This window comes from Podarcis raffonei, chromosome 6 (genome assembly GCF_027172205.1).
Source record: "Podarcis raffonei isolate rPodRaf1 chromosome 6, rPodRaf1.pri, whole genome shotgun sequence".
Classification (NCBI taxonomy): Eukaryota; Metazoa; Chordata; class Lepidosauria; order Squamata; family Lacertidae; genus Podarcis; species Podarcis raffonei.
Window position 1 is genome coordinate 76,715,715 of NC_070607.1, and position 23,166 is coordinate 76,738,880.

Genomic DNA, 23,166 nt, shown 5'->3' on the forward strand with positions numbered 1-23,166 from the left:
CCCTTGAGGCTAACCAGCAATCAAAGGGGTTAGAGCTTTGTGTTCATGCCCTAAAAAGTAGATCTTCTCCCAATAGCCTGTGAGTCAGTGGATGGTAGAAGGGCTTTTGGAATAAACATGAACTCAGAGCACAGAATACAGGAGCAATCTGCTCATCATTACTAAGATTCTGCTTACTTAGTCAGCTTACTTTGTGTGTATGTGGACCCAATCAACCTTCCTTGCAGAGGTGCTCCCAAAGTACAGCGGCAGAAAGCGAACTTTGCATTTTATTTGAGGAAATGGTTGGTGCTAATATAGCAGCTTTCAGGAACAGAAGGATCCTTTTCTCTTTTAAGACAATGAAGTTCTCCATTTGACCCCAAATAGCTTTCATATTTCTTTTATTAAATTGGCAAGTTGTTGTTTTTTAAGCGCTGTAGGCTTTTCTTAACCAGGCGCAGAAGTTCATTTCTAAAAATTGTGGTGTGTTTCTGGGCAAAATGTTCAAGGGGTCGAACAACTCCCTTATGTGGAAAGGTTACGAGGTTCAGGGCTTTTTAGGCCAGGGGAAAAAATGGGGAGTAAGGGGAGAGACAGAAGATCTGCATAAAATGAATGTATGCTGTGGAGCAGTGTTAGAAACTGAGTTAGAAAAGCTAGGAGCCAAATGGCTCCTGGGACCTGGGTTGTGGGTGCCAAAATAGAATGTCTAGTCACTATTGAGGAGCAGTCAGCAACACTTTTTATTTATTATTTTGATAATAATAATAATACACAATTCACATGTGACACATGGTTAATATCACATTTTAACAGAAATTGTTAATGCATGTTTAATTTGGTGTTCACGATAAAAAATATTACTGCCATACTTCAGTTTTTAAAACACTCTATCCTTTATTGTTAAACTCCTAACATATTGTCTATCCTTAATATATACTTTGAGGCTTCAAAGCACATACATTTCAGTAATCCTTGGGAGTCATCCAGCCACAAAAAAATGGCACCTAGACTTCTTGAGGTGTTCGCAAATGGAGAATCTTTAGGCGCAAAATGCGCCTGGTGTCCTGCTAATTTCGAACCGTGCTGTGGAGAATTTTTTTTATTTTAAACTACAGAATTCAGATGTACATATAAATCAGCATATTAAATTTTATGTTTACTTCCACCCTTTCCTTTATTTGGTGATGAGCAAGTGGTTACTCTAGATCAGGGGTCAGCAGCCTTTTTCAGCTGGGGGCTGGTCCACCGTCCCTCAGACCGTGTGGTGGGCCGGACTATATTTTTTGGGGGGGGGGGGATGAATGAATTCCTATGCCCCACAAATAATCCAGAGATGCATTTTAAATAAAAGCACACATTCTACTCATGTAAAAGCATGCTGATTCCCGGACTGTCTGCAGGCCAGATTGAGAAGGTGATTGGGCCACATCCGGCCCCCGGGCCTTAGGTTGCCTACCCCTGTTCTAGATGGATATGTGGCCTGACCTAGCAAGGATCTGTTATTGTTGTTAATGATGCTAGATTTAATTGAATAATAGATCATTTTTAAAAACTCTTGAAGTATTTTTTTTTAATCCCTTTGTAGTCTCAGGAATTTCCTAACTACTTGAGATTCAGAATCAGGTCACCAAACAAAATTAATCATTTTTTTTTGGGGGGGGGGAGGTTCCTGATATGATATATTGATTAAAAATGACTACTTTGGATTTTTGATGGTTGAACTGATGGTTGAAATGGTGTGCTTGAACACACTGGATTCAGCTAACGTTTCCCTGAAATATTTTCCAAGGCTTGGTAAAGGCACAATCCACACACAGGTGCCTGCCATTCACTAGACTAGCTCAACACTTGGGAATTTATTGAAGTCTACTTGGCGCAGGGAACAAAGCCACTGTGTGATAGACAGGGAATCCTGCTCTATCTGGGGATCGTTGTAAGTTATGGGAGAAATGGGGGAAGTTTTTCTCTAAAGTGGAATATCTTTTAAAAAAAAAACCTTTCCAATTAATATAGCTTGCGGACCCTTTTTTTCTGGCTTGGAGATCAAAGTATGTGTGCTCAGGGGAGGAGGGAATGCGGAAGAAGATCGGAAGGCTATAGTTGCCTCTTCTCTTCAGCTCTGGCAGTAAACAGGGGCCAAGAAAGCTGCATTGTTCTGTTCTTTAGCTACAGGAGCTGCTTTGATTTCTCACAGCAGGAATTCTTGGCTTTGCATGAGTGAGGGCCCCCAAGTGCAGCTATGAAGGGAGTTTTTCTCTCCCCCCTCCCCATGGGTTTGAAGCACATTCTACTGACAAAGCTCTGCTTCAGACTAAAATGAAAGGGGAGTGGAGGATATAAAAGGGGGCTTTAATCATTGAATTGGAGACACCCTGTATCAAGGGGAGTGAATCTGAGCAGCACCAAAGAGTCGGAATAAGGCCAGTGTGCTGTCAGGTGACTTGATTGTCTTCCAGAGCTCATACACAAGATGGCTCGCGAAAGATCAGTTACCCCCTTTAATGTGCTCAAACCATCTTTTTGTACCTCCATCAGGGCAGTTACAGACTGCTGTTCCTCTTCCTCTCCCTCTTTCCTCCACTGAAATTACGCAGCTGCTGAGTGTTCCCTATTAGCAAGGTATAATCCTAATAATCTGTTACCTATTTTGTGCCTGCTTTTCCTTCTACATTTTTTTTTTAAGGAAACCTGTTAGGTTACTGTTTTCTTTTTCTTGCAACACAGTTTTCAGAAGTGTGACTTGGTAAAACTGCTGTGGAGTTTCTTTCCTCTCTGAGAAAGCAAAATGTGTTGCTCCAGAAGGAAATCCCCCCAAATCCATAGTTGGGCAATACCTTTCTATGATAACTAACAAAAACAAGACAAAATAAGGAGCTAACTTTCTTCAGAACTTTCCATCAGGCTAGATGGGACACACATCGTCTTTAGGCTGGATGGAACAAAGAAGCATACAATGGCTGTTCTGCCATTTCTGAAAATATAAAAACCCAGCAGTCCCCCAGATCTGTCTCAATTTTTTGTGACATTTTTGGCTGTCCTGATGCCTAACTGTGGATTGGTCCCACCTGCCTTCCTGTCCCTTGTTCTCTAGAAGTTAACTCTCTGAGTAAGTGTGGAAGGGATGCATCATGCCTCACATGCATGTAAGTTACACATGAATATTTGGCATTGAGTTACATGTTACCAACTAACTTGGGTACGTGAGTACCTCACCTCATTGCTGTGAATCTGCTGCAGGAGTGGAGGGAAGGAAGAAGATCTTCTGTGTTGGCACACTCAGATTTGGAACTTTGGGTTACATCCAATTTTTCACTCTGTGAATGTTCCGTTAGCGCAAGGATTTCTGCTTCTGCAATGCAACGTTCTCCTCACCCTCCATGCACCCTAAATCTGTTCAGAAGGTTCCCCCCAACTTTCCGGAGTAGATTTGGCAGGAGGAAGGAAAAGCAGGGTGTACATGAGCCCCAAGGCTTCTTGCGGTTAGTCCTCGTAACACCATGGTTTTAGCATTATGTGCAAACACCACCAGTCCAGAGAGGCTTGTTAGGTCCAAGCTCTATGGCCACCTAATCATAGTATAAAAGTCAGAGGCCATAATTTGAGGGCAGGTTGTTTGGTAATACAGGCAGCTGTCTTGCCACATTGGAAATATAGGCCTCTTGTTTGGCAGACAGCCCAGAAAAGAAGAAGGGTGGTAAAAACTTGTGTCACAAGACCAAAACTACACGACTGGAAAATGTAGAATGTAGGAAACTGGCAAATTGTACCCACGAAGTGTTTCAAAGAGAGGGAGCTTGTCCACTATCCAGTGAAAGTTCTTATTTTGCATTTATATAAATAAACCGAGTAGATTTGATACCTTGTGTCACCGGTGACTTTCAAAAATGCAGGTGTTCTGAAGGATTCTTCTTGCCTAAGTGCTTGTATGTGGTAGGGGATATTAATGCTCCTCAAATTTTTATTGCAGCTGCAGTTCACGTTTCCTTATTTTCCGGTTCCTACAAATTCCACTCTGCCCAGAGAATGCAAACATTTATAACTCTGTGTCGTGTCCATTTTAGGCGGTTGGGACTGAGCCTTTCTACCTTAAACCAAAATGTTTTCCCCAATACATAGTCCTTGTTTTCCAGCTTCAGAAATGTGTCAAGAAAAGGGGGGAAACGCTGCTTCACAAGCTTACATCCTGCCTGGTATGTAAGCTGGCACAGAATTTTCCGCATCATTGTCAGTCAAGAAGCAATTTCTTAAAATTTGCTTGATTCCTCTTCAACTGAAAAATGCAGCAATCCCAAGAGCAGGTTCAGACACAGATCAGCATGCTGCAGTTTCTTTTGACTTGTACCACTTCAAAGAGCAGGTAGAAAGCTCACGTCTTGAACCGCTCCCTTGTGCACAGGGAAAAACAAAACAACTCCCTGAACACCAAAAGTTGACCTTCTCCCTGATGTGCTGTCTTAAGCAAAATGTATGCTTTTGTGGTTCTTGATTCCAGGAAATATTTGTTCCTTGCACATGAATCTTCCATGTGGCTCAGTGCATGCCTTCTTTGTGTGCTTGGAAGCCCTGAGTCTATTGGTAAATGCTTCTTGTCATGTGCAAGGTGGTCTGAGAGACGCCAACCTGTGCATGATTCCCACAGCTCAGCTGATAGAAATATTGTCCGTTCCCCTAGCTTTTGGTCACTGATTCCTGAGCACAGCAATGAATGCACCTCCCTTTTAAAAAAATGTGCTCCTTGGGACTGCAATCCAGTTGGAGGACACAAGCTTTGATTGTAGAGGATATTGGGGTCAAACCCTGCCATCTTCAGTAAAAAAGAACATTCTGGCAAAACCTTTCTGCCTGAGACCTTGGAGAACTGCTTTCAGTCAGAGTAGGCAATGGCTTTGAAGCAAATTACTTTCCCCAAAGACAACTGAGAGCTGTAGTTTACCCTTGTGCAGCTATAGTTTCCAGCACCATTAACAAACTACATTTCCTGTAATTATTTTGGGGAACCAGTGGACTTTAAATGTACTGTGTGTATGCAGTGAATATCTGTGCTAGGTAGGCAATTAGTTTGACTTGGGAGCGCTTCCAGACAACTTGTCTATTATTCATCCTGATTTGTTTGTAGGCAATGTTGGCACTTTAATGAGCATTCCTTTTGCTTTGTTTGTGGGGAGGTTAGACGACAGTTGCATCAAAGCTACTGTTCTCCCACACTATCCATTGCATTTCCCTAACACTTTCCTTATTACAAAAAAACAACTACACCACGATCTTTGGAAAACGTGGTTTTCTGCGCAGGACCACCCTACCATTTACAATTGTGCAGCCTGAATTTGCTGGTGTTTGAATAGGTCTGCCATATGTATGGGATTTCCCAGACATATCTGGGATTTGTCCATTGGAAGTAGCATCTGGGAAGAATTTCCGAAGATTGGTAAAAGTCCGGGGAAACCCGAGTGTATGGCAACCCACGTCGGAAGTGTTGATTTTGGGGGAGAATTTCCTTAAAAATAGCTCAAGATTTCACAGAAAAAGCTCAGCAACTTTGCCCACCCCACCTCAAAGCAAAACTCAACAACTTTTGTGTCCGGATTTTCACTTTGTGAAATATGGCAAGCCTATGTTTGAATCCCACTTGAAAAGAGTGACAGTCAGGAAAGGCCCTTGGTGTTAGGCAGTTTCACTGTGTTTCAGTGATTTATCTGAAGGGCACAAATGAAAGTTAATATATAAGCAGTTCCTCTGAAAGGAAGGGTTCTTCCCTTATTCCTTCCCTTCTGCCACCTGCCCCATCTCCTCACTTCCTCTGGTGTCGCATCTGGGCAGGCAGAGGGCCTTCTCGGTAGTGGCGCCCGCCCTGTGGAACGCCCTTCCAGCAGATGTCAAAGAGATAAACAACTACCTGACATTCAGAAGACATCTTAAGGCAGCCCTGTTCAGGGAAGTTTTTAACGTGTGATATTTTACTGTATTTTTGGTTTTTATGGAAGCCGCCCAGAGTGGCTGGGGAGGCCCAGCCAGATGGGCGGGGTATAAATAATAAATTATTATTATTATTATTATTATCAAAGCACTCCAAGCTATTGCCTTGTGTGCAGCAGTTTCTGCAGGCAGAAAATGTGGTATCTGTTTTTTACTGTGGCTCAGAAGTGTGGGGACTGGTGTTCATGCCCACACAGTGGGGAACCAGGGAGCTGGAATGTGGAGCTTGACAGCCATTGTCGCTAGCAGGTTATTTATTTTTTTAATGTAATTGGTTCTTCCCAAAACTTAAGCTGCTGCTCTGCGTAGGGGGTCAGGAATGGGTCAGTAGGGTGCTAAAGATAATTAAAGAGAAGCAGCTTTCTGTGGCACAAACCCTTAATGAAGGAAAAACACAAACTCCAAGCATATACATACGCACACAGCTGTTGATGACAGCATGGAATTGAAGAAGGAAGTAACATGTCTAGACAGTGCCGGATTAGAAAGCAGGTGAGGCTGGCGGCGGAGATGAGGATCAGGTATTTTTCGATCACTGAAGGTTATGTCACCAACATGGAGTTGACTTGTGGGTTAAAATAGGGAACGCTGAGTTTCCGAGGGCAGAGGTGGGGAAATTTGCTGCTTTTGGAAAGTCCCACTCTCCCCACAAAGCTGCTCCATCCACTTCTTCCCTGAGCTGTACCCACTGGGACCTCTGCCTGTACGGAAACTCTTCCTGTCAGCTGGGATAGCTGAATCAAAACCTCCATGTTCAAAAGCAGTGTACCTCACGCCCTGCTGTTCAGTTTTCCAAGGCCATTTGGCTGGCTTCTGTGGGAGACATAGGGCTGACCAAAGGAGGTGTCTGAGAGTGCCATGGTTATAGAATGCCCAATATTGATATTTTCTAGAGGAGAGACCGGCTTCAGCTCTACCTTCTTCTGCTCCTATCTTCATAGGCCTGTCCTGGCCTATTTTTTTATTTTATTTTTATATACACAGTGGTACCTCAGATTACAAATTTAATCCGTTCCGGAAGTCCATTCTTAAACCAAAACCATTCTTAAATTGAGGCGTGCTTTCCCTAATGAGGCCGCCCACCGCTGGTGCCCTTCCACCATTCGGTTTCCATCCTTAGACTGAGGTAAAGTTCGTAGACTGAGGTAAACGTCTGGTTTTGCGGATGTTCGTAACCCGAATCGTTCGTAAACAGGGCTGTTCTTAAACCGGTGTGTGTGTGTGTGTGTGTGTGTGTGTGTGTGTGTGTGTGTGTGTGTGACTGTTTACAGATATCTTTGCAAGGAATGTTTCCTGTCTTAGCAAGTAGCTCACGTCTTGCTCACCAAGAAAAAATAAAACCGGTAGTGACAGCAGGATTGTTTCTCTAATACCCCAGGATGACCATGGGTGGTTTGTACAGTAACATCCAAAACTCCTGTTTGCCATCTAATCGTAGAGACAGGCCTCAAGATGTTTGTTTCTTCAAGGCTTTCCTGGCCAGACTAAGTTGATTTGCTCTTTTCAAAGGCTGTCTGCTGTCTTTTTCCTAGTAAAAAAGCCTTTTCCTTTGCTTTTTTTCTCTTTTTCCTCTCTGTGGTAAGGGAGTCAATGCTCTGATATTTGTTTTAAATCATCCATTCTTTCTCTCTGTAATCTTTGACCTGCAAGGTCTCACTTCAAATTGAGCTGCTGAGATTTGGACGGGGATGCAAATACGCTTGCGTGTGCTTGAACAAATGCCATCCATGATCTTAAACTTTCTGACAGAGGTATATCATGGTGCTTGCTTCTATGGGATGACAAGGTTGGCTGTCTGTCTACAGGCAGAATTGAAAGATTGGCCTGCAAATATCACAAAATAGGCCCCAGTTAGGCACATTCACACATTAAAAGCACTATTATGGACTATGGATTGTATTCAATGCAGCACTAAGTCAGGGTCCTGTCAGTGCAAGGATTATCACTAGTGCAAAGGGACTATCGCCCTCCTCCCCTTGTGTGTCCCCTAAATCTGTACTGGGGTTCCCTCCAGATTTGCAGAGGTCATGGGGCACATATGGGAGGAGGGGCACAGGCCGTTTTAGGGTAGCATGACCTGTGCAGTCACACTGAGCGCCGCCACAAAAATGCTGTAGAACGGGGCACGAGAGGTGGGGGCGGCGCTGAATTTTGGCTTTCACACATTTAAAAATACATTTGGGTTCCTTATTGTTTTCGTGGGGCAGAGGATTATGTTATAAAATTCAGAGCACCCTGAAGATAATTATGCTATGTTACGAGCCAGACTTCCTGACCACTGATTAATCTTCCTTGTAGACTTTATTTCCTTAAAGACTTTGTGCAAATAACTCAAATTTTTGGTGTGGTCCCCCCCTTTTTTGTATCTTCCTCCTTCCACCACTGTCTCCCATTGTGAAACACAGATGAAAGGCTAGCTTTATTTCCCTTCCTCCCTTCCATGGTGTATGTGTGTGCTTAAAAAATAAAAATAAACTCATACTGTTAAAACTGCATTGATATCGATCTAGCCTTGAGATATTCGGGCACAACAAGCATTCTCTTATGTGCGAGCAGCAGACGACAGTCAATCAAGAGCGTCTCCCAGACAGAACTGAATGAACACTTCACTGCAGCTGGGTGTCCTTGGGCTGCAGCCATTGATGTGGTCTGTCTGCATCAAGGGAGGTGCTAAGTGACTGGGCTGGCTTTTTGCTCCTCTCGCCAGCTCTCTTGGTTTGTATCCCATGGGAAGGCCAGGGCAGGAAATTGTGGTAAGATGTACAAATTGCAGGAAGGTGATCTTCCAGCCTTATTGCAGGCAATGCGCTAGCTCAGCTTTCCGCATGGGAGGAAGCATATTATCATGTCATGGGTTTTTTTAGTGGCGTTTGGTAGCATTTGATAAATAGGTACCACCGCGGTACAGACTTCCATTTAAAATAGGAGGGACGTGGGTGGCGCTGTGGGTTAAACCACAGAGCCTAGGGCTTGCCAATCAGAAGGTCAGCGGTTTGAATCCCTGTGACGGGGTGAGCTCCCATTGCTCGGTCCCTGCTCATGCCAACCTAGCAGTTCAAAAGCACGTCAAAGTGCAAGTAGATAAATAGGTACCACTGCGGTACAGACTTCCAGAACTGATTCCGTTCAAGAACCAAAGTATGACTGTGCCTCCAATGGGGATCTGCCTCTCAGTTTAGCAAATCACTGGTTTAATGAATCCTTTAAGTGCTTTAGCTTTTGTGCTGTTTTCCTTAAAGATGCTTTGCATCTGTAGTGGACTCCAGTTCTGACTGCAACTGCAGATTACTTGGAGCGGAACATTCCCCTTGCAGCCCTGGCTTTTGACCTGTGCTCTGGGCGAGGAGAAACGACTCCTGCAGTTTCACTCACCCAGCTTACTTCATCATAACCACCTGTTTTATGTCAGAGCAAACAAGGAAAGCACCACCTTGGCTTTTCCCCACTACCTTCTTCTCTTTTTGGCAGCTGGACCTGCAGTCGTGTGAGAAAAGAGGAGGTGAAACCAGCCATTTTCATAGAGAGAACAGAAAAAGAAACCTGGGAGCAATTTCCTTGGTTTGCCCGTGAAAAGCAGCTCAGCTGGTTAGAGCATGGTGCTGATAATGGCAAGGTTGCAGATTTGATCCCAACACAGTTCCTACAGAACAGCCATCCTCAATCCTTCAGATGTTTTGGACTACAACTCCCATCATCTCAGGGAGATCTCATGGTGGCTGGGGTTGATGGGAGTTGTAGTCCAAACATCTGGAAGGTACTAGGTTGGGGACAACTGTCGCAGTAATGATAAGCAGAATGTGAACAGACTTCTTGGATCCCTTCAAGGGGTCTAACTCCCTTGTACCCCCCTTCTTTTCTTTCCATGTTGGTGCTCTGTTTGCTCATCTATTGGATCATCCAAATTAAGAGTGCTGAAGCTTTCAAAGACTTATCCTGGATCAAACCAGGATATTGTTAGGAGGGGGAGAAAGAGATATTGTCTGTGCTCTGATACTGTCTAAGCTGCATTTTACAGCTGACTGTCTTGTTTTTAATTGCTTTGGTAGAGGGTGGGTAGCAGACAGCAGTGAGAGACCAGTTGCAAAGGTCTGCCTTGTTATTTTGCCTTCAGAGAGAGAGAAAATGCATGTCTCAGCTTATGCAGAACATCCCCCACTGCTTAAAAACCGCCATGGGGAGGGGAAATAGTTAGCTCCTGGGCTTTCCAAGCACAAACTCTCTTTCTGTAAGCTGGTCAGCTGTGCTCTAAAAATTCAAATAAAGAGTTTACTGCGACATTTGTAATAAATCCTTGGCTATTCAGTATCAGAACAGGAGGGTGCAGAAGCAGGAAATCACTCTCTTTCCCATTAAAAATAAGGTGCTGCTAGGCTTACCGTGTTTTACAATCCCACCTCCTTGCTGCTAGTATTTTCTGGTGCTGATGAAATTGTAATAGAGATTTACACAATTATAAACCATGTAGAGTATGAAAAGATGGAAATCCATTTGTCCACACTGTTCCTTAGAGTGGCATAATACTAGAACTTTATATGTTTATTTATTAATTTGAACAATATTTATCTTTTCCTCCAAGAGACAAGATTCTTGTGATTATGGGTTAGATTGAGAGTTGGTGACTGGCCCAAGGTCAACCTAATGAGCTTCATGGCTGCATGAGGATTTGAATTGGGGTCTCCCCTGTCTTAGTCCGACATTCTAAGCAAGGGGTGGCCAATGTAGTCCCCTCCATACTACATTGTTGGACTTTGCTGGCTAGAGCTGGGAGTTGGAGTCTCATGTCTTAGCGTTTTGGGGGTTAAATATCCATAAAAATTGTCCCACTTTCTAGATACTCACAATCAAACTATCTTGCCAGTGATATAGATGAAAACAGGAGTTGACGTTGTATAACGCAGCCCTCCCCCCAGCACCACAGGTAAAAAACAACAACCCCAGCTCCAAATATTTAAGACATGACCTTTATTCAAAAGTCAATTGCAATAGCACAAAAGGGGACAGGCCTCATTTGTATGTACTGCAGCCCTTAGTGGAAACACTTAATTCAAATGCCTGTCTTTATGCAGTACAATTATTTCTAGGGAAATATTAGTCAAGTACAAATTATAACCCATCCTCTTAAAGTGCTGTCAGTCAAACACTGCTTCTTTTCCTAATCAAGCACACTTTTAAAATTGCAGGGAATCACTGGCGGAAGAAGGATTGACATCGCAAACTAAAGCACTACTGCAGTGTATAATCATTGTGCAAGGTTACCAGTTTTAAACAAATGTCTGAGTGTAGTATTTCTTTTCCCCCACCAGGACACATCTAATGGGTATAATATATTAGCTATTTGCTCCCCATGGGAGTATTCAGCTGTGTGTGTGTCCTGGGAACAATTTGTGCAAAGTGTAGCCCATCTCATTAGTGCCCTTTACTGAGATACTGTATCACTTCATAATTTGCACCATTGTTGTTTTTGATAGGAGGGTATTTCATTAAGAGGGTACTTGCTTCTCCTGCCAAAATCCAGACTTAATATCTGGCCTCATTTTCCTCCACTTCCCCCAAATAAAGGTGTTATCTGTTCGGAAAAATTAGAAATGTAAAGAGCTTATAGACAGGGGCCTGAAGAAACTAAAAGTATTCCAGCTGCCTAATGTGATTTTTATAGCTAAATGTGGCAGTTTGGCAGGTATGTATATCAATTGTTAACAAGTGTGAATACAAATACTCTGTAGTCACTGTTCCCTGCCTTAGAATCGAGCGTCAGTTCTTCTATGCCAAGGGCGGGGCATAATTAGGCTCACCAGGCATCCATTTTTGGCCCATGAGGCTGTTTAGGCCAGGCCAGGCCACCCTGCCCTACACCTGACATCAGTTGTGGGTCAGGTAAAATTGTGGATTTGCTATTGGTGGTGCCTCCAAGGCTGTGTGCACAGCACCCCACAGTACTTTGCAAGTACTGACAATCAGCTGATCAGCAGTGCTCACAGAAAGTGGTGCACAGTGCTTTGAAGCCCCGACTGTCGGGGCTTCAAAGCACTGTACACTACACAGGGCCAAAATAGGTCACCTGACACCATTGTGAGGGGATTGATAGGTGACCAGCCCCAGCCGCCTGTCAAACCTGACCTGTGGGGAAAGACGGAATTGAGAATTCAGCCAGATGTAGTTCCCCACCTCTGTTTTAGGCACTCGGGAGACCAAACTCATTTATTCCCATATGTTTTGGGGCATGCAAATCCCACCAGCAGCACTCATTTTCCCACCTGTGTGTGTTGAACAGAGTTTTAAAATATTATCATTAGCAGCAAAATTTAAAACATAGGAATTAGGCTGAAAAGCCTTATTTTGAGTAAGTCCAGCTATACAGTAAGCTGGCCTCCCTGTTCTTACCCTGCTTAAGAAAGAATCAGGCAACAACTTCTAAAGTAAGTTTAAAAGTAAAATTTACTAACTTTATAGTCATGCATTGGTTTGCAGCAATGATATATATAAGCAAATATAAGCAATACTTATATTTACATTATAACCAGCTACAGGCATGTACCTAAAGATGAAGCAAACAGAGGCATATCTGCATCCAACGATGGTCAAAGGAAGAGAGAGAAAAGGAAGTATTATATGCTCCTTCCTTTCCAGGAGAGGAGGGGAAATGACACCACACAGAGCCCTCTCTACCAATTGTATTTCTATGGCCTGAGTACCTGCCTATCAGCAATACAGCTCTGTGGTATTAACCCCTTCTCATGCTAACTAGCAAGAATGTGCATTTGTTAGATTTGGCTCTAATCTCACACAACAGGGGCAGGAACAAAAAAGCTGGCAGTGTCTTGAGAGCACTCTGCAGAAGGAGGTAGAACCACAATTCCTGTATAAGCATTGGTTCCTGCTTTCTTTACCTCAGGGACTGCCTATGGTAGCAACTGCAGAAGGTTGCTTGTTCTGCTCTGTGGCTGACTGGCTTCAACAAATTTCTCAAGATCTAGATACTCCATACAGATATGAGAAATAAGTTTGCATAACCACCTTCAATTTACCTTCATTCCCCCCCCTTCAAGGTAATGGGCTTGCAGCCCAGCCCCAGATAAGGCTTTCCCTTCTTTCCTCTCCTTATCCCCATGCTCTGTCTTTTTGCCATTTTCCTTGACATGTTTGGACAGGCAGGAAGGTACTGTAATAAATGCTTTCCTTCTTCCCTGCTATTCTCTCTAGGAAGAAAAAGGCTGCCAAAGCCTTCAGTCCAGTATGAAGCCTGACTTTAGGCCCAGGAAAGGGATGAAATTTTAAGCTGGGCAGTTGCCTAGCAACCCTTCTGCATTCTCTTTGCACTTCTAGGCCTATGGCCTTGCAAAATCAGTGTGCCAAACCAGCTTGACTGGTCCTGAGGGAAAGGTGACTTAAGAAGGAGGTTTGAGGGCAGAGATTATTAGGTGGGCCAGCAACCACCACTTTGAGGGGCACGGACTCTCCTCCATTGAATGTCCCTAGGAAGATAGTCAGAAGAGACAAACTTGGTACCATTCGTGCTGTGAAGACAAGGCCTGTGCCATGGAATGAAACTTTCTGCTTTAACAATACTCATAGGTGTTCAAAGCACATCGTAAACTTGTAGTAAAATTATAATAGCTCTGTAACGTAGGCAGATATTGTTGCAGGTGGGGGACTAAGAAGTGGTTAATTCATGATGGAGGCGAAATTCAAACCAGAGTTGTTGTGATGTATAGGTCGGTCTTTTTAGGTACTATGCTTTATATATTCCAAAAAAGATGCAATTTTTCTAATTCTAACCTCTCATCTCTTCTTATTAAAGGTTTGTGGGGTAAAAAAAAAAAGCTCTGTTAACTTCAGCTGGCTGATACAGTCAAGACAATGATCAATGTTAGTTACGTACTTTTCAAGAAGTCAGATTAGTGTTAATCAAACAATTATAACTTTCCAGACACAGCAAGACAAACAAGGTTTCAAACATACAGTCCATTTTAAAATAAAAACAGGATTAGCAGATGCCATCTAGCAAATGGTGAGGTATGTAACAAATAAAAGCATGTGCAGTAATCCTGTTGTTCTTTAGATGGTGGCCAGCCAGATGGTTTTAGAAATCCCACAACAGATCTCCCCTGTTCCTTACTCTTGCTATCAGGCTGGGTAAGGGGGTTTGATGGGTTTGATGAGTGTGATGGGGACTCCTCAGTTCAAGAAGCACACTCCCTGATTCCCAGGTGCAGGTAGATATGTACAAGGAAGAACCCATTAAACGCAGCAAAAGCACTTTAAGAATGTTGCCCTGGCTAGTATCCATATTTTATAACTGTGTATTTTGTCTGTCTGTCTGTCTGGATACCCTCTGGGCTCTGGATAAACATAGGATTCTTTCCTCATCAAATGCTCTGCAGTATAAGCTTGGTTGATAGCCTTGGGCTGCCAACAGCCACCACCTCTTTTTCTTGCCCTGTTGACTTGGTGAAGTGGAGCAGAGAATTGTCCCTTCTTCACACATGACAGATCAGAAAGGCAATCTGCTGCCTCCACCCATTTTCAACGATCTACAAAAGAAGGCTCACAAGGAGCCTGTGTTGTGCTTTTATGCCAGATTTAGTACTATGCTGATTTCCTTTAAGGGTGCCTCCAGACTGTCCTTGTTTTGCAGGAGGGATTTAGGTTTGTTGCCATTAAAGTGAATTAATGCGCTCTATCACCCTGCTGCAACAAATCCACTTTTAAAAAGGCCACTGAGAAATGCATTGAAAAGTGTGGGATCAACAAATGATTAATGGGAAACCATCCCCATAAGCAAATCAGGATAAATGCTCATTGTCCTACAACTGCGCCACAAATAAATCAGAACAAATGCTCGAAGACTGGATATAATCTAACCTCTGTGTAAGCTTTGTGCAAGCAAATCAGGTTGAATGTTCAATAAATAGGTTGCTTTAAAATGGAATGTGTCAGGCAGCTGTTTTAAAACTGATATAAATTGCAGATTTAGGCCAATTTGGGAACAATTTGGGGATGGGAGTGGCGTTCAAGACTATTTATTTGATACATTGAGAGCAATAATAGTGCGATATTTTATAGTGTGACATCCCAAAGTATTTCCTCCATATAGTTCTGCTCATGTATGGACACGATGTTTCTCCAGTAAAAATTGCTTCTATCACTTCCAGATATTTTTGACTAAAACATTTCCTGCCTTTCCATTCCGAATGGGACCCGTACGGCTGCTAAGAAACATTTGAAATAAAACAGGAGAATAATTTTTATTGCTGTCATGAACGTTGAATGAAACAAGGTTGTGAGTCTTATGGGGATCTTAATGGATGATAGCATTGTTAACGCTCCTGATAAGTGGCAAAATTCTTTTCCCCATCATTATTTTGTGCACTTAAAAAAACCCCAACTTATTTCACCATGTTTTAATGCATGACATCTAAAATTAATCATACTCTGAGTAGGCTCATTGGAATCAGTGAATTTAGGGACCTTAAGATACAGTGAGCTGCATTGCTCCCCCACAGCTTCTTGGCATTAAGAAAAAGATGTACCCAATCGTAAACCCACTACTTTCAACAATCTATTAATGGAACGTGGTTTAGATGCAAGCCTTGCTTTTTAATGTTTGCTTTTATTGTGTATGTGTTTTTAGTGAATATTTTAGATTGTCTTTTGCAAACAGAGATATTTTGTTTCAATAGGCACTATATAAATTGATTAAATAAATAAGTACATTTACTAGGGAGTAATCCCCCATCAAAGGGACGTGGGTGGCACTGTGGGTTAAACCACAGAGCCCAGGACTTGCCAATCAGAAGGTCAGCAGTTCGAATCCCCGCAACAGGGTGAGCTCCCGTTGCTCGGTCCCAGCTCCTGCCAACCTAGCAGTTCGAAAGCACGTCAAAGTGCAAGTAGATAAATAGGTACCACTCCGGCAGGAAGGTAAACAGTGTTTCCATGCGCTGCTCTGGTTCGCCAGAAGCGGCTTGGTCATGCTGGCCACATGATCCGGAAGCTGTACGCCGGCTCCCTCGGCCAATAAAGTGAGATGAGCGCCGCAACCCCAGAGTCGGCCACGACTGGACCTAATGGTCAGGGGTCCCTTTACCTTTACCTTAATCCCCCATGGGACAAGTGGGGCTTGCTTTCAACACACAGTGGTGCACACTTGCTTGGAAGTAAGCCCCATTGAAATAACTCTGACTTAATTTCAACCTCACACACTCAGGGTGATGCTGTAAGTCATGTAGTCAGATGTTGTTTGTTTTTTGGCTAACATTCCATGTTTTTCTCTTTTGTAGATTCCAGGAGAGCTGCGCTGATTGATTTGTCTGCCACCCTGTCCGCCACAGAAAGCTCTGTCAGGTGACAGCGTATGTGAGTAATTTCTCTCTCTAAATTCATATTGCCAATTCAGAAATATGGAGAACCTCCTCTAAAAAAAGATGATAATGGTGGCTTTTAAAAAGCAGCCTTGAGTTGCTTACACACTAAATGACATGCATTTTGGAGCATCAAACACAGGCCTTTTTTCCCAGCCGGAACTCAGTTCTGGCGCCTCTCAGGTGGGCACCATTGCCATTCTAAGAGAACAAGGGAGGCGTTCATGGCGAGTTCAAGCACCTCTTTTCCTAGAAAAATAGCACTGATCAAACATATATAATTTTTAGCATGTACAAATACTGATGCATGTTGAAAATGTAACATTGTGCTGTAGTTCTTAGATCAGAGAGACCTGACTGAAACTTACAGGTCAAGAATCCAACTATACACATAGCAGATGTGACAAAGCCTGAGGCATACCTTGTATTGGAAGTTGCTTGTTTCGTGTATTATTTATTTAACAAGATTTATATAGCTCTTAATCAACGAAAAACAAGAAAAGGTAATAAAATTTCATGTCTGAGAAGATTTGCCTATGTTTTTAGCAGGTCAAAAGCAATGCAACACAGGCACTTGCCTAAAGTTAATAGGCAGAGAGTTCGAGAAAGTAAATGTGCCGCCACATTGAAGGATTGATTCCTTGCAAGTGTAGAATGAGCATTATGTGGCACCCAGGTGTGCACCTGATGAGGCAGTTGCAGCAACAGAGAGGCCCCAACCTCAGCTTATGTATCTTGCCCACCTGAGCTGTGTGCAGGCAGGCAAAGAATTCGTCTGCGTCAAACCTGCTCCTGCTCCTCCCTCTTCAGTCCCCTCTTGGTCCTGGGAGTCTGTGGAGCAGGAGAGGTGGGGGCAGGAGGAGGAGATGTGGAAGCCGTTGACTCTACACCAGCCTGACCTCTCTGTCTGTCTCCCTCCGGTAACTGTCCTTCGCTGTCCAGTCCTGCATCTTCTCCTTCCTCTGACTCCTGGCTGTTTCAGGCTTCTCCAGATCACTGGATCCCTTCTTCCAAGCCAGTCTCCAACCCCCCTTCTCCTGGTGCCCATTCAGAACTATCCAGCCACTACTCCTCAGTGTTCAACACTTTAAAAGTTGTTGAAAACTTGATAGGGAGTGAAGGGCCTTGCATTTTAGGCCTATTGGGGCCAGGAAACATTTCTTTCTCACACCTGCGTGATCTTGAGTTTTATTTCCATAATTAGGGAAAGGATAGTGGGTGTTTGCAGAGAGAGGGAGGGGGAGAGAGAGTGCCAGAAAACAGCCCAACTTCTACTTGCTGTGTCTTCAGTCTGGAAAAGTGTTTTGTCCATACTCCGAGCTTAACTGATTCTTCATATCTGAGACTAGGAATGAATTTTCCCCCAGGTAAGATTGGCTAGAGGCTGCTGTAGAACAGGGGTCGGCAACCTTTTTCAGCTGTGGGCCGGTCCAGGGACTATTTTTTTGGGGGGGGAGGAGGAACGAATTCCTATGCCCCACAAATAACCCAGAGATGCATTTTAAATAAAACCACACATTCTACTCATGTAAAAACACGCTGATTCCTGAACCATCCGCGGGCCAGATTGAGAAGGCGTTCTGGCCCCTGGGCCTTAGGTTGCCTACCCCCGCAGTAGAATGTAGCCTTGTTCCTTTGGGATGTTTTCTTCTTCAGGCACTTTTCCAGATGATACCTTCACTACCTTTATGACATATTGTGGCCTGGATAGCATTGGTCAGTTGGTGGCAGATAACTTGCCATGCCTCCATGGAAGGAGATTATACTAGGCAGCCTTTTAGTACTTTCCCTATTTCCATGCTTATCAGGGCACAGAGCAGAAAATTCAGAGCCCGTTCCAGCAATAGCCTCAAAAGAGTTCTGTCCCTTTGCAGTTCTCTTCCCTGAGGCCTCTGCCAGTCTGGGCTCGCCTTCATTACTAATCCAGTTGCAGGAAAGCCTCCCTTATTATGCCATGTCTAATCAGTCAGAAACGAGCCTTTTGAGAATGCTGGCTGCTTCCAATTACACTCCACTTCACCTTGGCATAAAGATGCAGGGACGATGGCGAGAGAGAGTGTAAAAAAAACCTAATAGTCCTGTTTGATCCACATCACTGGCAAACTAGGTGTGAAATCAATTAAAGGCATGTTAAACGAAATGAAGGTGGATTTTTAAAACTGTTTTACCTTGAGAATATATTGGGGTGGGGGTGGGGGACAAACAGAGGGTATAGCATTGGAAACCATCATTGATGAGTTCCTGCACTTTAAAATTTACCACCACACCACTGCTGTGAGTTATAGTAGTTAGGTTACTGTTCACGAAATTTGGTTGGCCACTGTGAGAATAGGATGCTAGGCTGTTTGTGCCTTTGGTCTAACCTAGCAGAGTTATTCTTACAGTTTGCATTCTTTGTTCCTTGATTCCATTTTTGTTCCTTTGTTCCTTGATTCCTACGGTGCTTCGTTTTCAGTCCCTGTATCCTATTTTTTGCGCCCAGTGCCCTGAAAACATGAGCAAGGAAAAGGCTGAGTTCAGTCTTCTCGGAGCAGTGCATTTTCAACAGTGGCTTGGCAATAACCCGTCTGAGAAAGAGCTTAGTGCAAGATGCCCAGTCATGCATAAGTCTGAACCCGCTATTGGCATTTACCCAAAGTGACTGATAGTCTAGATATACTGATTATTGAGCTAAACAGAACAGGTTTTGAAAATCTGAGGAAACGAGCTTTAAGTTGTTTCCTCTGACCTTGAAGCCTCTTCTCTCACCTGTGTCTGTTTCTTGAGCTGGAAATAAATCCATGAAAACCAAGGAGAGAGAGAGAGAAAGAAAGAAAAAAATATTCCTCCAGATCATATTCTTAAATGCACATTTTAAAAAAATCAGTGTTAAGGCGCTTTACTATGATTCAGAGCTCAGCAGCAAGACTTTGTATAACTGCATTGAAGATATAATTTATACCCCGCCCATCTGGCTGGGTTTCCCCAGCCACTCTGGGCGGCTTCCAACAAAATATTAAAAATACAATAAAACATCAAACATTAAAAACTTCCCTAAACAGGGCTGCCTTCAGATGTCTTTTAAAAGTCAGGTAGCTGTTTATTTCCTTGACATCTGATGGGAGCGTGTTCCACAGGGTGGGAGCCACTACCAAGAAGGCCCTCTGCCTGGTTCCCTGTAACTTCACTTCTCGCAGTGAGGGAACCGCTGGAAGGCCCTCGGCGTGGGACCTTAGTGTCTGGGCTGAACATGGGGGTGGAGACTCTCCACACAAAGCACACTCTTTCCTGCAAAGAATTCTGGGCAGTGTAGTTTACCCCTCACATGGTTACAATTCCCAGCAGCCCTTCACAAATTACAGTGCACAGAATTCTTTGAGGGAAAGAACGGGTTTCAAATGTCCTTTAAAGATACAGCGTACGCAGAGCCTAAGGCCATCAATACCTTGGGTTGCCTCAAAGAATCATAGTTTTAATCAAAGTTTACTTTGTAAGGGAGTTGACGTTTTGCAAGGATCACAAGACGCTACCAGGTCTTATTGTCCTTTTAGCCCAGGATTATCGACTCTGACTGGCAATGGCTTTCCAGAGTCTCAAGCCGTTAATTGCAAATGACACTGGCTGGACACATTTTGCTGAGGGATGAAGAGTGAGGACAGGATCACAGTGGAAGGCCTGCCCTAGCCTTCATGTGTTGAATAGACTGCAGAAAAAAGGCCCTGTGTGAGTACAATCTTTGTGATTGAAAACACTGTGTTTTTTCTTCTCCTCAAGACAAGAGCTTTCCCTCGCCTTCCACTGAGTTGGTGCCTTCAGATTTAAAACCTAAGATATGCTCACCACAGGAGCTCTAATTGTCACATGATATGGAAAGCAGCTACTAGCTTAGGTGCCTTTCAAAATCATGAAATAAATCACAACTCTATTGATGGCTGTTACGCACTGGAGGAGCCAAGAATGAATGTTCCATAATTTGCTTACAGTGCAGAAAGTTCTGTGTTTATTCTTCTTCAATCTCAAACAACAGCAATCTGCAAGTGTTCAAAACACTTCACATTATTTTAGTAATCCAAGAATTTGCTCCCCCCCCCCACTTCTGTCCCCATCTGCGTTTCCTTTTGCGTTGCTGATCATTTTAGATTGTAATTCTGAAGGCAAGGGCTGTGTTATTTTTATTGAAAGGTCAGCTGCCCTGGGAGCAGTGGCGGAGCTTCATGCTCTGGCACTGGGGGGGGGGTGGAGAGCAGGCGGGGCTGGGGCACATCCCAGGGCCGTGGTGTGCCGCCCGTGGGGGCGTGGCGCCCAGCGTGGGAAGGGGCAGCTGCGATAGTACCCCACCAGGATTGCGCTGCCGGGGGCGGTGTGCTCCCCCCACATGCCTCTTCCTCCTCCAGTGCCTGGGAACCTTTCTGGTTGAAGAGTGAGAAATAAATGCTCTGGATAAAGAAATACCCTATTTTTGCTCCATAAGACACACCTGACCATAAGACACACCTAGTTTTTAGAGGGGGAATGCAAGGGAAAAAAAATTCTTTAAAGGGAGCGCTGAGCAGAGCCTGTATGCATCCCAGGCTCTGCTCAGTGCTCCCTTTAAAGAGCTGTGTGGAGTATGTGCAGCGCTTGCAGGCTTCTATCCGAGGAGGGAGAAGCCCCCAAGAGCCACACACACACTCTGTGCGGCTCTTTAAAGGGAGCGTGGCTCTTGCGGGAGGTGGGGGAAGGGACTGAGGGGCTAAGCCAGAAGCTAGAACAGCAAGTGAGAGCGCTGTGCAGCTATCCCTCTCGCTGTTCTGGCTTCAGGGATAGCCGCGCAACGCCTCCTCAGGGTAGCGGGATGAAGGCTCCCCATGCCCTGAAGAGGCTTTGCGCAGCTGGCCAAGCCATTGTATACACTTCAGTGCTGGGTCAAGAAGCACCGCTTTGCACAGGCCTTTGAGGGTGGAGAGCAAGATCAGAATTCCCCCTCTCCATTTTATGTTTGTGTATTAGATGGTTTATTGTACTGAGCTGTACAAAAAGGGAAATGAATCCCAACCAACTGTAGATGTGATTTAAAAAAAAAATGGGAGCAAAAATTGTCACAAACTAGTGTGAATGTGTATGGTAAATAAAAATATATTTTATGAATTCTGGTTACAATTAAAAGCAAACAATATATATCTTCCAAGATCCAGTAGCAAAAGAATAAAAACACCAACAATGTATGCTGCCAAAGTATCAAGAAACTGAACAGATGTAACTCACAAAGTATCACATTTTGACCCTGGTCTTCTTCATTGAACTAGTCCCCCCAAAAAAAGCTCCTGCCACAATAAAATGATTAATTTGGGTGGAGTATTGTTTAGGGGGTCTTGTTGCGTTACTGATATTCTTTTTTCTTCCTCTTTAAATCCGTTTCTTAATTTTTAGTTTGGAAATTGTTAAATTTGGTTGTGCACTTTTTATTTTTTGTTTTTTAATAATATTTATTAGAGTTTCAAACAAATTACAAAGATGAAAAAGTAAAAAGAAAAAAAAAGAAAAAAAAGAAAAAATACAAAATACAAAGAAATAGAACCAATTAAAAACAAATCAATCCTTCCATGTCTTATCTTTCATTTACTTGTTTCCCTGACCTCCTCACACCTCCCTTTTTTGTATTCTAGTTCAATAGTTGTTTCAGCAAATCCTTACCATTTTTTCTTTAATCTTGATAGTTTATCTTAATATATTGTAACTTTACATTCTCACCTGTTAACAATCCATTTTTACATCCCCCTTTGTAACATTACTGCTAAAACCACATAACTTCATTCCAACATCCTTCTAACATTCCTTAATTTTACAGTATTTCTGTAGATAATCTTTTAATTTCTTCCAATCTTCTTCTACCGACTCTTCTCCCTGGTCTCGGATTCTGCCAGTCATTTCCGCCAGTTCCATATAGTCCATCAGCTTCATCTGCCATTGGTTGTGCACTTTTTGGTGTGTTTTATTTATTGTTTATTACTACTTTTGTCATGTTTGCAATTATGTAGATCTTTTCATCTTGTAAGCCGCCTTGATCATGGTTTTAACTATGGAAAGTCAGTATACAAATATGGTGATGACAATGGTGATGACTAAGGTGTAACAGGAGGACCCTATAGTTACTGCTGCATCTGACTAACATGTCTACCCCTCCACAATCTGTTTCCAAGGATTCTTATTTATTCCACAAAATTTTTAACTTCCACCCCAATGATCTTCCAACAAATTTAGAATGGAGTGAGTTAACGAACATTTTTAAAAAAGAAAAAGCATTGTGGGTAGTGCCAGAGGTGGGATTTGCAACCAAAGAAAATCTTTTCATGCCAGTTGTGAGATCTAATTGTTCTGAAACAGTGTTGACAGAGCAGAGTGCACCTCTCCAAATGCAGCTGCCTAATCTTAATGGTTCAGTTTTTGATCTTGCAACCCTACAAAGCGAGAGAATGTTTTGTGTCCTCCTGAATCCAAGAAGTTGCTCATTCAGAGCAGGCCGTAGCTTCATGTTTGCTGTCCTTTTCTCCTGTAGCTTGAATCATGGGGAGCAGTAAGAGCAAACCCAAAGACCCCAGTCAACGGAGGCGCAGTCTGGAATCCACAGAAAATATCCATGGTGGTTGCTCTGCCTCCCAGACACCCAGCAAAACCACAGTGTCAGATACTCATCGGACTCCCAGTCGTGTATTTGGAACAACTACCACAGAACCAAAACTCTTTGGTGGCTCAAATACATCTGATATGGTTACCTCTCCTCAGCGCTGCGGGCCTCTGGCTGGTCAGTATGATTCCTACCATGAGTAGAACTTTTCCAGACTTTTTTTATAGCGCGTATAATGAACATGCTTTTGGAGTTGTGTCAAGA

The 23,166-nt window shown here is 43.4% G+C and overlaps 1 protein-coding gene across 4 annotated transcripts in view; it reads left to right on the plus strand.

Annotated features, from left to right (window-relative positions):
- The window catches only part of SRC (SRC proto-oncogene, non-receptor tyrosine kinase), an 87,616-nt gene that overhangs the window by 31,698 nt on the left and 32,752 nt on the right, over positions 1–23,166 (plus strand). For 3 of the 4 annotated variants that reach the window (XM_053394083.1, XM_053394082.1, XM_053394084.1), the window contains exons 2-3: positions 16,239–16,314; positions 22,834–23,079. In XM_053394083.1, the coding sequence (XP_053250058.1) occupies positions 22,842–23,079 (238 nt within the window). In that variant the 5' untranslated portion in view covers positions 16,239–16,314; positions 22,834–22,841. The remainder of the gene's footprint in view (positions 1–16,238; positions 16,315–22,833; positions 23,080–23,166) is intronic. The other variant, XM_053394085.1, reaches the window with a different exon arrangement.